Source organism: Mandrillus leucophaeus, unplaced genomic scaffold (genome assembly GCF_000951045.1).
Source record: "Mandrillus leucophaeus isolate KB7577 unplaced genomic scaffold, Mleu.le_1.0 Scaffold3, whole genome shotgun sequence".
NCBI classification, from domain to species: domain Eukaryota; kingdom Metazoa; phylum Chordata; class Mammalia; order Primates; family Cercopithecidae; genus Mandrillus; species Mandrillus leucophaeus.
Window position 1 is genome coordinate 4,717,405 of NW_012103142.1, and position 15,150 is coordinate 4,732,554.

A 15,150-nucleotide genomic window follows, 5' to 3' on the forward strand; every position below is an offset into this window, starting at 1 on the left:
CGTGGTGGCATGTGCCTGTAGTTCCAGCTACTCAGGAGGCTGAGGCAGGAGAATCACTTGAACCCGGGAGGTGGAGGTTGCAGTGAGCTGAGATTGTGCCACTGCACTCTGTCCTGGACCACAGATCAAGACTCCGCCTCAAAAAAAAAAAAAAAAAAAAGAATATACTCTCAAGTTAGGTTACAGTTTGTTTACATATTGTTAGATTACATTATGTACGGAGGCACATGTAAGCCAAATGTAATTTAAGAGTGTAGTTCAGCAGTGTTAACTATATTCACCTTGTTGTGCAAAATATGTGCATGTTAGGTTGCCTTTTAGTACAAGCTGGGAGAAAACGAAGGGAAGAAAAATTGAGAAACTCGCTCTTGATTTGACAGTTCTTTGACTTCTGGTTTCCTTTCTCCATATTCTGGCCATTTACTTTATGCTTTACCATTTACTTTTCAGAATCCTCAGATGGTTGTTCCATGCAGTCTAAGGTTTTAAATTACATTCAGTGGGAGAAACAGAATGAAATGTGCTGTTTCCATTTTGACAGGAATTGGAAATTTCTGTTTTTCTTTTTATTCTTGGGTATTTTATATATATACATATGCACATATATATGTACATATATATATATTAGAGATAAGTCGTTTGTCAGATTTATGTATTGTGAATGTTTTCCTCTCATTCCATGGTTTGATTATTCAATGTCTTAATGGTGTCTTTTGTTGAGTAGACGCCTTTTATTTTGATGAACTCTATTTTATCATTATTCTTCTTTCTGATTAATGTTCCCTGGGTCCCATATAAAAAAAATCTTTGTCTATCCGAAGTCTGCAAAAATATTTTCCTATGTTTTCTGTTATAAGCTTTATCATTTTAGATTTTATGTTTAGGGCTATGATCTATCTTAACTTAATTTGCATTTAGCATAAAGTAAGAATCAAAGTGGGCCTGGAGCGGTGGCTCACGCCTGTAATCCCAGCACTTTGGGAGGCTGAGGCGGGCAGATCATGAGGTCAGGAGATCGAGACCATCTTGGCTAACACGGTGAAACCCCGTCTCTACTAAAAATACAAAAAATTAGCCAGGCGTGGTGGTGGGCGCCTGTAGTCCCAGCTACTCCAGAGGCTGAGGCAGGAGAATGGCGTGAACCCGGGAGGCAGAGATTGCAGTAAGCCGAGATTGCGCCACTGCACTCCAGCCTGGGCGACAGAGCAAGACTGTGTCTCAAAAAAAAAAAAAAAAATCAAAGTTCATGTTTCTCTATATATTTATCTGGTTTTTCCAGCACTATTTATTTGGTATACTCATATATATTAAAAAATAAAATTTAAGTTTAACTTGACTATATTTTGAATGCATTCTCCATTATTTAATGCTTTACATAAAAATTAAATCATTAAATTTGCTAAATATGTTAACTTTTTCAATATAACTCATTTCCTATACCTTATTTTATACCCTTCAAATTATTCTGAGAACAGGTCCATAAGCTCCACAAGATTACCAAAAGTGTTCATGTCACAGAGCATGTTAAGAAGCCTTGGTGAGGTGGAAAGAAGGACACTAAGCTTTAGAACATAGAGAACTAGGTAAATACCTGTTTGCTGCTTCCTAGCTCTCTAACCTTGAACATATCACTTAACCTTCATTCATATTCCACACTTCCACAGATTCAGTAAACATCTATTGAGCACTGACCACCAGCCTCTGTTAAGTCTTGTGAATTTAATACAGACAATCTTTCCTGCACAGAGTTTACAGCCGAGTTGGGGAGGCAGATGAGTCCGCAGGCCATTACACAACACTGTGGTAAGTGCTTTGATAGTGGACGGACAGAATGCTTCAGGAGCTCACAGGTGGGGCTCCCAACCTAGACTTGTGACATCAGGAAATATTTCGAGATAAGGACACTAAAGTGAGTCCTGAGGGATAAATGGACATTAGCCCAGCAAAGAGGAGAAGCATGATCCAGGCAGCGGGCTGAACTCTTAAGAGACATGGCATGTTTTGTTTTGTTCTGTTCTGTTTTTGAGATGGAGTCTCGCCCTGTCGCCCAGGCTGGAGTGCAGTGGTGCAATCTCTGCTCACTGCAACCTCCGCTTCCCAGGTTCAAGCGAGTCTACCGACTCAGCCTACTGAGTAACTGAGACTATAGGCGCGCACCACCACACCCAGCTACTTTTTTTGTATCTTCAGTAGAGACGGGGTTTCATCATGTTGGCCAGGCTGGTCTCGAACTCCTGACCTCAGGTGATTCGTCCGCCTCAGCCTCCCAACGTGCTGGGATTACAGGCGTGAGCCACCGCGCCTGGCCGAGACATGGCTCATGTTTGATAAACTCAGGAGTCAGCATGGGGAGAACTAAGGGATAGCAGTACAAGGCATACCTGAAGAAGGCATCATGCTGGAGGGTCTCGGAGGCCATTTTAAAGACATTAGCTTTATTCTAAGAGAAATAGGACATCATTGATGGATTTTAATCATTGATGGGTTGTGACTGGATCAGGTTTAATTAATTTTAAATTCCCTTCTTTTCATAGGTGTTGAAAATTTAAAAAATCACTTTGGTTTTGTGAAGAACGCATTAGAGGGATCACAACTGGAGAGTCACGGGGGTTTGGAGATTACTGGAGAAATTCTGCTGAGTCGGGGTGAGTGCATGAATTGTGGCAATGGGGATGGGAGTGAATGGATGGATTTGAAAGACAATTAGGAGATAAACTCAATTAAGTGTATGAGAAGCTTTGGTGTATGAAGAAGAGGGAGACTCCTCAGATTTCTAGCTGGATCAACAGGATGGATGGCAGCGCCCTTCACCAGGAAAAAAGTGAGCTGATGGGAGAACGTAAGGTGAAATTTGAATTCATGGGGTTTGAGGTGACTGAGTGAGGATGTCCAACAGACGTTTGGCCATAATGGCCTGAAAATCAGAAGAGAGGTTTGGGATGGACAGCCATCTGTGTCCATATGGTAAGATGCTATGGGCGGCATTCCTTCTTTCCTCCCGTCCTTCGTTCAAAATCTGTTGAGATGTCCCATAGGCTGGATGTTGGGGATACAGCAGGGAATAAGAACCCTGGGTTCTTGCCCTCAACCAGGTTACCATCTGCCTCTCGGAACTTGTTCTTAGTCTGTAAAATGAAGGTAATGATAAGATTAAGTAAGACGAGGTCGTGTGAGGGTACCTAGCACTTACAATTTTTGTATTGGTTTCTCTTCCTCAGAGCCGGAGGAGGAGCTACTCACTTACTTTTGCTTTCGCAGCCTTTTCCCGGCGACTTTTCCGCGCAGGCGCCCGTGGACCTCCCAGGTTAAGGGGTGGAGCGGGCCAGAACCCCAGCGGCCTTTCCCGGGGCCAGGACCCGGTCGGGGGAGGAGCGGGGCGCGGCGCTGTCCGTGACGTCATCAGGCTGCGCTGCCCGCAGTACTGGACCCGAGCGCGACGGCGCGGCTGGCGGACCTGGGCTGGCTTGTGGGGAAACGAAACTGAGGGAGGAGGCGGCGGCTCTGGCAGCGGCGGCGACAGTGTCGGCCTGACCACCCCCCTCCGCTCCCCGGCAGCTCGCTCTTTCCCCTCAGCGTGAGTGCCGACGCGCGGCCCGGGGGGAGCGAGCGGGCGGGCGCGCGGGCTCAGCATCCTTCTCCCCTCCACCGCCGCCTGGGCCCCCCACCCGCGGTCGTGACTCTCCTCGCCTTCTGGCCCCTTATGTCTTCCCTCCTCCTCCCACCCCCAACGCCGGCTCCCTGGAGCCCGAGCTGCCGCTGACACACGTCTTTGCGCACACATTCACACGCTCACGTTATCTTCAAATGAAGGGACTGGCCGGGGGACATGGGAGCTTCTCTCTGTGTGATTAGGGGTGGCAGTGCCAAACCGAGGCCCAGGGAGAGAAGACTGCAGAGGGGATTTGAACCCCTTCTGTGCGGAAGCAGCAGGTAGAACCAGGCCACTTGCCTTCCGCTTAGAAGTTCCCTGCCAGAGCATTCTTCTGGCTTGTGTGGGTCACTTGAGCTTGGCACTGGTTAGCTGTGTGGCCTTCGCCTCTGCGGCTGCAGTCTTTTCCAGTGGAAGATGATAGGGTTTGATGAGATGATTTGGAAGGCCCAAATCTAAGGTGATGTGGTTTGGGGAGGAGCATCCGCCTCTTCTGCCTTTCACACAACTATGCAACACAATCCGCTTTGAGTTTGCTGTACTTCCAGTCTCCCCCCCCCCGAGTTACTTAAGAATTAAAAGCTTTTGGTGCTTGCAATGGCTAGAAGCAAGTTCTGTGATGAGCCTTCCTTTAGCTCACCCTGGGGGCCTTTTGGGCGTATTTAAGACTACCGGCTTAAAGTGAAATGTGGCTTAGCTTGGTCTCGCTTTCTGTTTGCTCAGTGTCTCCGGTTCTTCCCTGGGACAGCCCCTGCCTGTGTCTAGTAAGAGGCTGCTTTCTCAGGAAGGTGGCGATTGTGCATTGGATTGATTGGCTCTTCCTTGAGTTGGAGAGAACTGAAACATATAATCCAGGGTTTTATGAGGTTGGGGGGATCAGTGACATTTTTGGGTTTCAATAGTTTCTTGCTGCACCTCGCCTTCCCTATGGATTGTTTCCCAGCTGGTTGCCCACCCTGTATTGAGTCCTCTTTTCTGAGTTCTCTACAGCCAATCAGTGATGTGTAAGCCACACTGTATTCACTACTCTTGCTTGCTCTTTAACTTGATCATTCCTTAAGATTTCAGGGTTTCATAATCACTTCATTCCATCTCTTTTTTCTTGTGCTTATCTCTCATGTACCTAACCATGAGGATGGATGATTGATGGTGGCATGGTGCCTGTTTCCTTTCTTTTTTTTTTTGAGACAGAGTCTTGCTCTGTCGCCCAGGCTGGAGTGCAGTGGTGTGATCTCGGCTTGCTGCAACCTCCGCCTCAGCAATTCAAGCCATTCTCCTGAGTAGCTGGGACTACAGGCATGTGCCACCACCTGGCTAATTTTTGTGTTTTTTTGGTAGAGATGGGATTTCACCATGTTGGCCAGGCTGGTCTTGAACTCCTTACCTCAGGTGATCAGCCCACCTCTTTCTCCCAAAGTGCTGGGATTATAAGCGTGAGCCACCACTCCCAACCGGTTTCCATCCTTTTTTGTGGAGGCGGATTTCTGTCCTTAAAATTGTTGTTTTTGTAACTCAATTCTATGAGATAACTACCTCCGGTCCCAATAACTTTCCCACTCTTGTGTTTCCTCAGTCTTAAGCCATTCACTGCTTCCATTCCTTACTCTGCTTAAAAACTTTCCCAATTCTTTCATGTTTTCAAACGTTGTGAAGTAAACCAAAACGAGTATTTTTATGATATGTAATTTCTTAATTGTTCTGGTAAAATAATGCTGATGAAACAGTCATTCTGGGATGGTCCCTTCACCTGGGAAATATTGGTTAATATTTATTAGGTTTTATAGTTCATTTTCAGTGTACATTGTCATGCATGGCCAATACTGCATCAAAAGTATAGAATAACTACAAGTACCAAGCCTTTTCCCCCAGTGGCTTGTGGAGTTGATCCATGACTTTCTGTTATGTGACACCAGTGGCCCAGGGCTGTCTCAGTCTGTGAGCACCACATTTTCCACTAAAACAGCTATTATTGAAAACCAGCACCTGGCTAGCATCCTTCCTAGACCTCATTCTGAGGAAGAGGCTATTCAAGTGCTGGCACTGGAAGATGTGTAGAGTTGCCAAATCTCATCCCATTGATGATTTACACTTTGGAATCCCTGCTCTGATCCCAGTGGCTCTGACCCAAGGGCAGCTGACTTTCTGGATTTATGGTTACAGTTAACGATGAAGAGGAGAACTGACCCAGAATGCACTGCCCCCATCAAGAAACAGAAAAAAAGAGTTGCAGAGCTTGCCCTGAGCCTCAGCTCCACTTCTGACGATGAACCTCCCTCCTCTGTCAGTCATGGAGCAAAAGGTACGTGTGCTTGTGTGGTCTGAGGCCACTGGCCATCTTGTTGTTTGAACACAACAACAAGATGTGTCTGGTTGGAGCAGACTATAGTCCTCTGCCCCTTGGTCTCTTGAGGAAAATTAGGAATACTCTACAGAGAGATGTTGGTTATGGACTCTTTTCCCTTCTGCCATTCTCCTACTAAGAGTGAGGAAACTTGTTTTAAATAAGAAATGGTAATTTTTCCAGAAGTTGCTTTCTGTTGGTTGTCCTTCAGTAGGTGGCACTCTTGGTGCCTTAAACCAGTGAGAAGTAGTGGTGAGCATTGAGTGCTCTGTCCCTGAATAGCTGTTAATGATCCTGGGACTCTTTTGTAAGGGAGGGCCTCTTGCTGCAGCCATCAAGCTAATTTTCACTTTTTTGCATGCATGCTGTTTTCTCAATTCCTTCAGCAGTCGTGGTCAGAAACATCCAGCTGTACTGGAGCATTGCTGTGTTCACTGTTTGCATTAAGCGTGGAAGGATTTCACTAATCTGGTTGAAACTAGCATTTTGCTTTGCCTGTCTTTTAGGGTTATTTACAGTTTCCATAGATGCTTTCTGAAAAATGGTAAAATTTCTGGGAGCTTGCCTCAAATACCTCAAGATAAATTTGCGTGTACCTTGACTTGCCCCCTGTATTAGTTTCCTAGGGTTGCTGTAACCAATTACTACAAACTGGGTGACCTAAAACAACAGACATTTATTCTCTCACAGTTCTGGAGGCTAATAGTCCAAAATCAAAGTGTTGGTGGGGCCACGTTCCCTCAGAGGCTCTTGGGAAGACCTTCCCTACCACTTATAGCTTCTGCTGGCTGCTGGCATTCCTTGGTGTTCCTTGGCTTGTGGTAGCATAACTCCAATCTCTGCCTCTACCTTTCCTCTGTGTGTGTCTATATCCAAATTTCCCTCTTCTTACAAGGACATCAGTCATTGGATAGGGCCCACTGTAATCTAGTATTACATTTGATGTAATCTGGAAAGATCCTATTTCCAAATTAGATCACATTTACAGGCTTTGGGGAGGATACCATATTCAACCCAGCACACCAGCAGGCTTGCATATTGGATCCTCTGTTGGATCACTGGGAAACTGGAATGAAATTCCATAACAGATTGGTGACTGAAAGGGTGTGAAGCACCCTTCGAAGGTAGTAGGAAATACAGTTTATTCACAAGTGATAAGCTTATTGAAGGGCAGTTACTCATCAGCTGCTACTGAGAAGCTGGTCCAGAGAGAAGAAGCTTGACAGGTGGTACAGTGAATGGAGCATTGGTGTGGCTGTAGTCCAGGCTGGATAAGAGACTTACTTACAACTTTGTGTGTGGAGGTATTCACACCTTTAAAGCAAGCTTGTCCAACCTGCGGCCCATGGGCTGATGTGGCCCCAGATGGCTTTGAATGGGACCCAACACAAATTTGTAAACTTTCTTAAAACATTATGATATTTTGGGGGGATTTTATTTATTTATTTATTTATTTTTAAGCTCATCAGCTGCTGTTAGTGTGTTTTATGTGTGGCCCAAGACAATTCTTCTTCCATGTGGCCCAGGGAAGCCAAAAGATTGGACACCTCTGCTTTAAAGTCACAGTAGATTCCAGGGTAGGTAGGAATTGAAGTTTCTGAGTAGGAAGAAAAGGACTTATTGGATGCGATAGTTCTGGAGATTCTTGAGGAAAGGGAATTTTACCTCTCACCTGGAATTTGAGCAACTTGGTGAAGATAGAATCTCCTTGGATAGGGGTATTGGGAGAAATGACCTGTAAGGGAAAAAGAGAGAGCATGTCTGGGGAACAAATGATATCTGGTTCTAAGTGGATCTTGGGAGACATTTGCTCTCAAATAACATCTCTTTGAAGTAAGGAAAGGACGACTCCCAGGTAAAAGAAGGTAAGTGTATAAGGGTAAGGATCCTTCAAGGAAACCATTCTGATTTAAATTTCAAACTTTTGTGACTGAATTGAGATTACTCTTCCTCCTTCTCTGGAAGTGGTACTATATGACTTAGTCAGGATTGACTGTTGCTGTTGTGTGTGTAGAATGGAAATCCAGGCTGGGCATGATGGCTCATGCCTGTAATTCTGATACTTTTGGGGATTGAGGTGGGTGGATTGCTTGAGCCCAGGAGTTTGAGACCAGCCTGGGGAACATGGTGAAAACCCATCTCTACAAAAAATGCAGATATTAGCTGGGCATGGTGGCATGTGCCTGTAGAGCCAGCTACTCGGGAGGCTGAGGTGGAAGGGATCACTTGAACCCAAGAGGTAGAGGTTGCACTGAGCCAAGATTGTACCACTACACTCCAGCCTGGGCATCAGAGCAAGATCCTGTTTCAAAAAGAAAAAAAAATGGAAATCCAGGGGTGTCCAGTTCCTTGTATGTGCCACTTGGTCCTTTCATTTGCAGAAAATAAGATGGGAGGCAGAGGCAAACCAACATTTATAGATTTCCCTAGGTTAATTTATTTTAGGAAGGGGCAGCTCTGCATTGACACGGAAACTGAGGGCAGTATCTTTATCAGCAGGACTGTTCCCTGTGACTTTTTTCCCACCATGCCTAGCCTGGAGCAACAGCTCAGTAAATAGTTACTGAATAGAACTGATAAAAGGCAAAAATAGTATCTTTTCCAAGAAGCTTAACTTGCATCACAGTTTTCATTTTGCCAGTCTCCTCCAGTCTGCAGAAGATCATTTCATTAAGTACTTAGCATTTATATCATCTATATTCTGTATCAAATTCTCTTAGGTGTCCCCTGGACAGTATACCCTGGTGATTTGCTGTCTACATATCCCCTGAAATGTATATGCAGCTTTCATATTCAAATCATTCTATTAAAGCAGGGGTGTTTCCATTTACTGCAGCCACTTCTACCTGAACATAATGTTCAAGTAGATGATTGAAAAATGCTCTTTAGGGAGGACAATTAGAAAAACAAAATAGTAGTTACTATTTCTGTCTATGTCTGCTAAATCAATGTGATGACTCATTATTAGATCTATTTAGTTTAATCAGTGTGTTTATTTTACATTATTCACATGGCAGCTACATTGCCAGGTCAAAGACTGACATCTGGCCAGAGTAAAGAGGAAAAGGGATGTTGTTGTCAGGGCCACTGTTGCGTCATGTGATCTTTTGAGTATTTTCAAAGGAGTTTGAAGGCATTTTCAAGTGTAAATACATTCTTGCAAATTTGCTGTCAAATAACTTTTTGAAGTAAGGAGAGGCAGATGAGGTCATTTTGTTCTTTTTGGTGGTTTTTCACAGGGAAACTATGGTCTAGACCCTAAGAAAATTCCTTCTCTCCTTAGCTGTGCATCTGGTGTGGGCTCCTGGCCCTGCTGCAGTGAGTTGCTTTGGAAGTTGCTGGGCTCCTTCACCAGTATCACATTAAAGGCGCTTTCCTCTCCACAAGGTTTAATTCTTTCCTAAATAGGCTATTTGCCCTGAAACACCATCGCTTTCCTGTCAGCCCAGATTCATGACCTTAATCAAAAGCTTCCTTTATCGGCATCTGTTTAAATTGCTTTAACAAGTTACCATTTGTCTGGCATGAAGGAGAAATTGAGTCTTTAAGCAAGAATGAGTTTATTTCACAACAGTTGTTAAGCAGCATGTGATGTTTATTAAAATTCATAATTTATTTTTCTGTATCTGTGTGCTACTCACCTTGGCCGTTAGTGGTTGGAGCTGCCCCTCTTTGTTGTCACTGTCATTTTTTAAACATAGTATATGTATTCTTTTTCTGTTTTTAGAGACAGGGTTTCACTATGTTGCCCACACTGGCCATGAACTCTTGAGCTCAGGTGGTCTCCCTACCTCAGCCTCCCAAGTAGCTGGGACTACAGGCACACACCACTGTGCCCAGCTTGTCACTGCCATTTTAAATTTTGACATGTTTGTCCCATTGCTGTATTGCCATGTGAAAAATTTTGCCAACAGCCAGGAGACCTCTGTTCCCTCTGTAAAGTTGAATCTTTCTTCCTTGTAATGACTTAATAGTGATTTCTATCAGGTGGAGAAGAAATCTTAAAACCCTAAATACTGTTTTGGGCTCTCTGGTAGGTTTTAGGGGGGGAGTTCCCCAGGAGGTAAATGGGAATGCCGTCCAGCTTTGGCAAATTCTTAATGAAACTAATGAGTTTAATAGACTGACCTTATTACTCCTATTAATTTATGACCTCATTGCAAAATTATCTGCTCGTTGTTTGCTAAATTCTTTATCAGTCTTGAGAAGCTGAGTCTCCTCTTTAGTTCCTGCTGCAGCCGTGACAGTTGTCTCCCTTTCATGTGAAAAGAGTAGCCTCAAAGGCCCCTGAGTAAGAATGATTAGTGGCTGTGGCAGTCTGTGGACATCAGGAATAATCTAGGGATCTTTGGCCTAAAACATGTCAAGATAAGAAGTGGCCTCCTATACCACGTGAATAAAATAAAAAAATAAGACTTATTTGCTTATCTAGCACACTTCTTGATCTCACAAGGAATTGCCTAGTAGGGTGATATTTTACTCACATTAACCTCACTCTTAGAACCTGGAAAGGACGGTGTACATTAGGTAACACCTTGGGAGGAAGAGTAGGAGGGAAAAATCTTTGTGCCAAAGTCTGGTACTGGAATTTTACACCAGAGTCACCACTGATTTGCTTCGTGAGCCTTCCACTCAAATTTGGTTCTCGCTGTCATTTTTGCCCAGAGATATGCTGAAGACAGAAGGAAACAAAAGATCTCCCTTTGAGATCTTAGGGTGGCAGGAACCCTGCGTGCCCAGGAATGTTATTTGCACTATTTCCGTGCTCATAGTTGGGGCATCAGGCAAGTCTAACAGCCTGGCAACTCTCTAGAGCTGGAGCAAGGCCACACTCTCCTTTGAGGAGGATACCAGGTTTTCAGACTTTTTCATAGGTAGACCTATGAATGTCCAGATTGCTGGTGAAAGGAATAGCAACTGATTTAGCATTGTAGCTTGTGATTAGTCAGGGCCCTGGATCCCTGGGTTGCCCAAGAGGAACTTGAGGGCCGTGCTTAGGGAGCTGCCCACATTCCTGGTACCACGTGTTTCTGTATTAAGCAGTACAGGTTGAAGGCATGAAAGCAATTGGTGAAGAGAATCTACACCTTTGGAAGTGCAGTTCTTTAGCATGTGGGCACTCTGTTGCAGAGTGCATCTCTCTCCTCTGCGTGGGAGAATAGACGAGAGGCCCTAGAACAGTCTTGAGCCATTTAGAAGGCCTTTCCCCTCAGATTTGCTGCTCTTGGAAGATTTCTCTGGAAAGGAACCAACCTCTTCCCAAGGCTTGGAATGGTAATGTATTTATTTATAGCTTTCTTTTACCCTAAATTTTTTTCTTTTTTTTTTTTGAAACAGAGTTTAGCTCTTGTTGCTCAGACTGGAGTGCAATGTCTCGGTCTCTGCTTACCACAATCTCCACCTCCTGTGTTCAAGTGAATCTCCTACCTCAGCCTCCCGAGTAGCTGGGATTACAGGCATGTGCCACCACGCCTGGCTAATTTTATATTTTAAGTAGAGATGGGGTTTCTCCGTTTTGGTCAGGCTGGTCTTGAACTCCTGACCTCAGGTTACCCGCCCTCCTCGACCTCCCAAAGTGTTGGGATTACAGGCGTGAGCCACCGTGCCTGGCCCCTAATTTTCAAACTAATACATTCTTGTGTCTCACAAATGCAGCAAATGCAGGAAGATGCAAAACAAAAGAAATATGAGTTCACCTCTCGGTTTCCATGGTTACTCATTCTTAATGGTCTGGGTTTTCTGAGTGGCACACTCTGGCACTCTGTGGCGTTTGCCAGATTGGTTCATGTAAGCAGGTCAACTCGATTAAGAGAATTAGACAGCCACCTTAAAGGGAAGGGCAGAATTTTGTGCCTCTCTTACAGGGACATTTTCAACCAAAATTTCTCCTTGCTAACTTATTAGGAGCCAGAATTTTGGTTTTAAGTTTATTATTTCACACATGTTCACCTATCTTTTCTTTCTTTTGTAAAATGTTATATCCTTGAAAATGCATGTTTATCTTACCTATTAGATTTTTAAGCTCTCTGAGGATTGTTACTTTTGCACAGTACCCCATTATATGTAGCACGATCTTTTATAGAATAGGTGCTGAACCAGTATAGTAGTCTGATCTTTTAAACAGTATCAGTGTTCTGAACTATGACAGATGTCCTAATTCCCTACTGGTGGAGAAGCTAAATCATAACCCCAGGAGGGCTCCATTCTCTGTTAAGATATAGAGATCCCATTCTCATCCTTAAACTTTTGAGACCTGAACAGCTTGCACTATTTGTAAGAGACAATGTCTTAAGGAGTCATATACTCTGTAGGTCCTTAGGAAAGTGACACTTGGCTGACGCATCTTTACATTTACTATGGTAATAATTTAATTAATTTCTATTAAATGGAAAACCTCAGTCCAGGTGTTGGGTACAGACTGTGACACAGTTCCTGCCCTCCAGGAGTGACCCTGTCCAGTGGGGACAGCAGGTGGCAAACAATAACTGGCTCTAACGCAATGTGATGAGTGCTGTGCCAATGGCACTGGTACTACTGGATGGAGCACAGTGGAGGGGATAATCATTAGGCCTAGAGTGCTGGGAAAAGCTTTGTTCTTCTTGAATGTCAACCCTTAACAGGTTTTGGTTCTGGTAGGGAAATGGATGGATCAGTGAAGATTGGCTTCAGAATTATAATGTATTCTTCAAGTTAGAAATACCTGAATAGTGACCATCTTGGGTCCATTAAAAAATGTTTTACACACTGCCTTCTGTGACTTTCCCTCACTACTTCTCACAAGTAGCCAAGTTTTGAATCAACACCCTTTCTGAGTGGTGTCCCTTTTTCAAAGGAATTATGCCACATTGCTAAGTTGGTATTTTCATGTTTATTTTAAATTTTAATAGATAATATGTTCACATGGTTTGCAAGTCAAAAAATATAAAAAGACAGCCAGTGTAAACTTTCGTGGTATAAAAATGTCAAGTTTCACTTTCGCTTTCACTAGTTCCAAGTAATTGTTTGGGTATTCTGTCTCCAAGTACTAAACCCTGAATGTGTGAATAATCACTTTTATTGGTCGTCTTGTATATCGTTCCTTCCAAAAGTTCTTTTTGCAATTATAAGAAATAAAAATGTTAGCCTTATAATGGAATTGTTGAAAATGGAATCAGGCATCAATGTTTGGATACTGATGTTCAAATAATAACCACCAGCAGCAGAAATAACAATCATATCTTCAGTAAATACACTTTATATTTGACAATGTACTTATTTTTTTTTTTTTTTTGAGATGGAGTCTCACTGTTTTTGCCCAGACTGGAGTACAGTGGCACAATTTCGGCTCACTGCAACCTCTGCCTCTTGGGTTCAAGCAATTCTCCTGCCTCAGCCTCCCAAGTAGCTTGGATTATAGGCACGCACTACCACACCCGGCTAATTTTTGTATTTTCAGTAGAGATAGGGTTTCACCATGTTAACCAGGCTGATCTTGAACTCTTGACCTCATGTGATCCACCCATCTCAGCCTCCTGGAGTGCTGGGATTATGCGTGAGCCACCATGCCTAGCCAACAACGTATTTTCAAATACATTATTTCATTTAATCTTTAAACAATCCTGTGAAGCAGGTATTACCATCCCAGTTTTGTAGTGGAGGAAATTGAAAGGGTAGGGAAGGAAAACTGTTATTTTTGAGCCCCCATTTTGTCAAGTCCATTAGGAACTTTCAGTAGTGACTTGCCCAAGATTACCTGGCTAGTAAGAGGTAGAGAATAGATTTGACCTTAGGTCATTTAATGAACTTTATATGTGCGTTGTGTATACTGAACAGTAGTTGAATAAATGAAACTTGGACTTCTGGAGGCTATTTTGTGCCATAAACCTACCTAAACATTTTCCTTTTTCTTTTTCAGCATCTACTACAAGCCTTAGTGGGTCTGATAGTGAGACCGAGGGGAAACAACACAGCTCTGACTCTTTCGATGATGCATTCAAAGCAGACTCCCTTGTGGAGGGAACTTCTTCTCGCTATTCCATGTATAATAGCGTCTCCCAGAAGCTTATGGTATGTCAGCACTTGGGTTGGGTTTCTCAAGCCCCACCAGCAGAGTGAAAGAAGGGCAGTTTGTATTGGTATGAAAAGAAGAAAAATTTGGCCATAGGTTTTTCCTTTGCTTATCAGCTACTGAAATTTGGCAGAAAGTGACCCACTTCTTGATAGAAGTATCTATCATGTTTGTATCATCTGTGGGCAGCGACTGCTTAGGCCTGTTTCTGCTGTCCTGTCTGGACTGGATCACCTTTTCATATCCATAGTAATGAATTTTTATTATTAGCGTGTGAATATACTTCCCTAAACATGGATATTTGTCAGTGGATAAAGAAGCTTCATGCTGTGAATTTTTGCTCTAGTGAGTGGTGTCAAAAGAAATGACTAAAATCCTGTTCACTCCCAGATGCCTAAAATAAATGGGAGTATTCCATTTATTCTTTTTCTGAAAGAAGGCCCAATTATTTTTCCCAACTTTCATACCTAATTGATACATCACAAGGAGAATGTGACTAGGAAGACCTGCTCATATTCCTTAGTGTATGTGCAAATGTTAGAGAAATCCAAGTTTACCTTCTGTCTAGCTTTAGAAATATTATAATTGGGCCAGGCGCAGTGGCTCACATCTATAATCCCAGCACTTTGGGAGGCTGAGGCAAACGGATCAACTTGAGGTCAGGAGTTCGAGACCAGCCTGGCCAACAGGTGAAACCCCGTCTCTACTAAAAATACAGAAAAATTAGCCAGGCATGGTGGCAGGTGCCTGTAATCCCAGCTCCTCAGGAGGCTGAGTCAGGAGAATTGCTTGAACCCGAGAGGTGGAGGTTGCAGTGAGCTGAGATCGCGCCACTGCAATCCAGCCTGATTAACAAAGTGAGACTCCGTCTCAAAAAAAAAAAAAAAGAAAGAAATATTATAGTTGACCCCTCCATTTTCTCTTGGATTCATTTAAGAATGAGAATTGTCGGCCGGGCGCGGTGGCTCAAGCCTGTAATCCCAGCACTTTGGGAGGCCGAGACGGGCGGATCACGTGGTCAGGAGATCGAGACCACCCTGGCTAACACGGTGAAACCCCACCTCTACTAAAAAAAAAAATACAAAAAACTAGCCGGGCGAGGTGGCAGGCTCC

At 43.6% G+C, this 15,150-nt stretch overlaps 1 protein-coding gene across 1 annotated transcript in view; it reads left to right on the top strand.

The window, feature by feature from the left end:
- Window positions 1-3,326: 3,326 nt before the first annotated feature.
- The window catches only part of CMTR1 (cap methyltransferase 1), a 54,323-nt gene continuing 42,499 nt past the window's right edge, over window positions 3,327-15,150 (top strand). Inside the window, exons 1-3 of the mRNA XM_011986623.1 lie at window positions 3,327-3,574; window positions 5,810-5,948; window positions 13,885-14,057. Of these exons, the coding sequence (XP_011842013.1) occupies window positions 5,816-5,948; window positions 13,885-14,057 (306 nt within the window). The 5' untranslated portion in view covers window positions 3,327-3,574; window positions 5,810-5,815. The remainder of the gene's footprint in view (window positions 3,575-5,809; window positions 5,949-13,884; window positions 14,058-15,150) is intronic.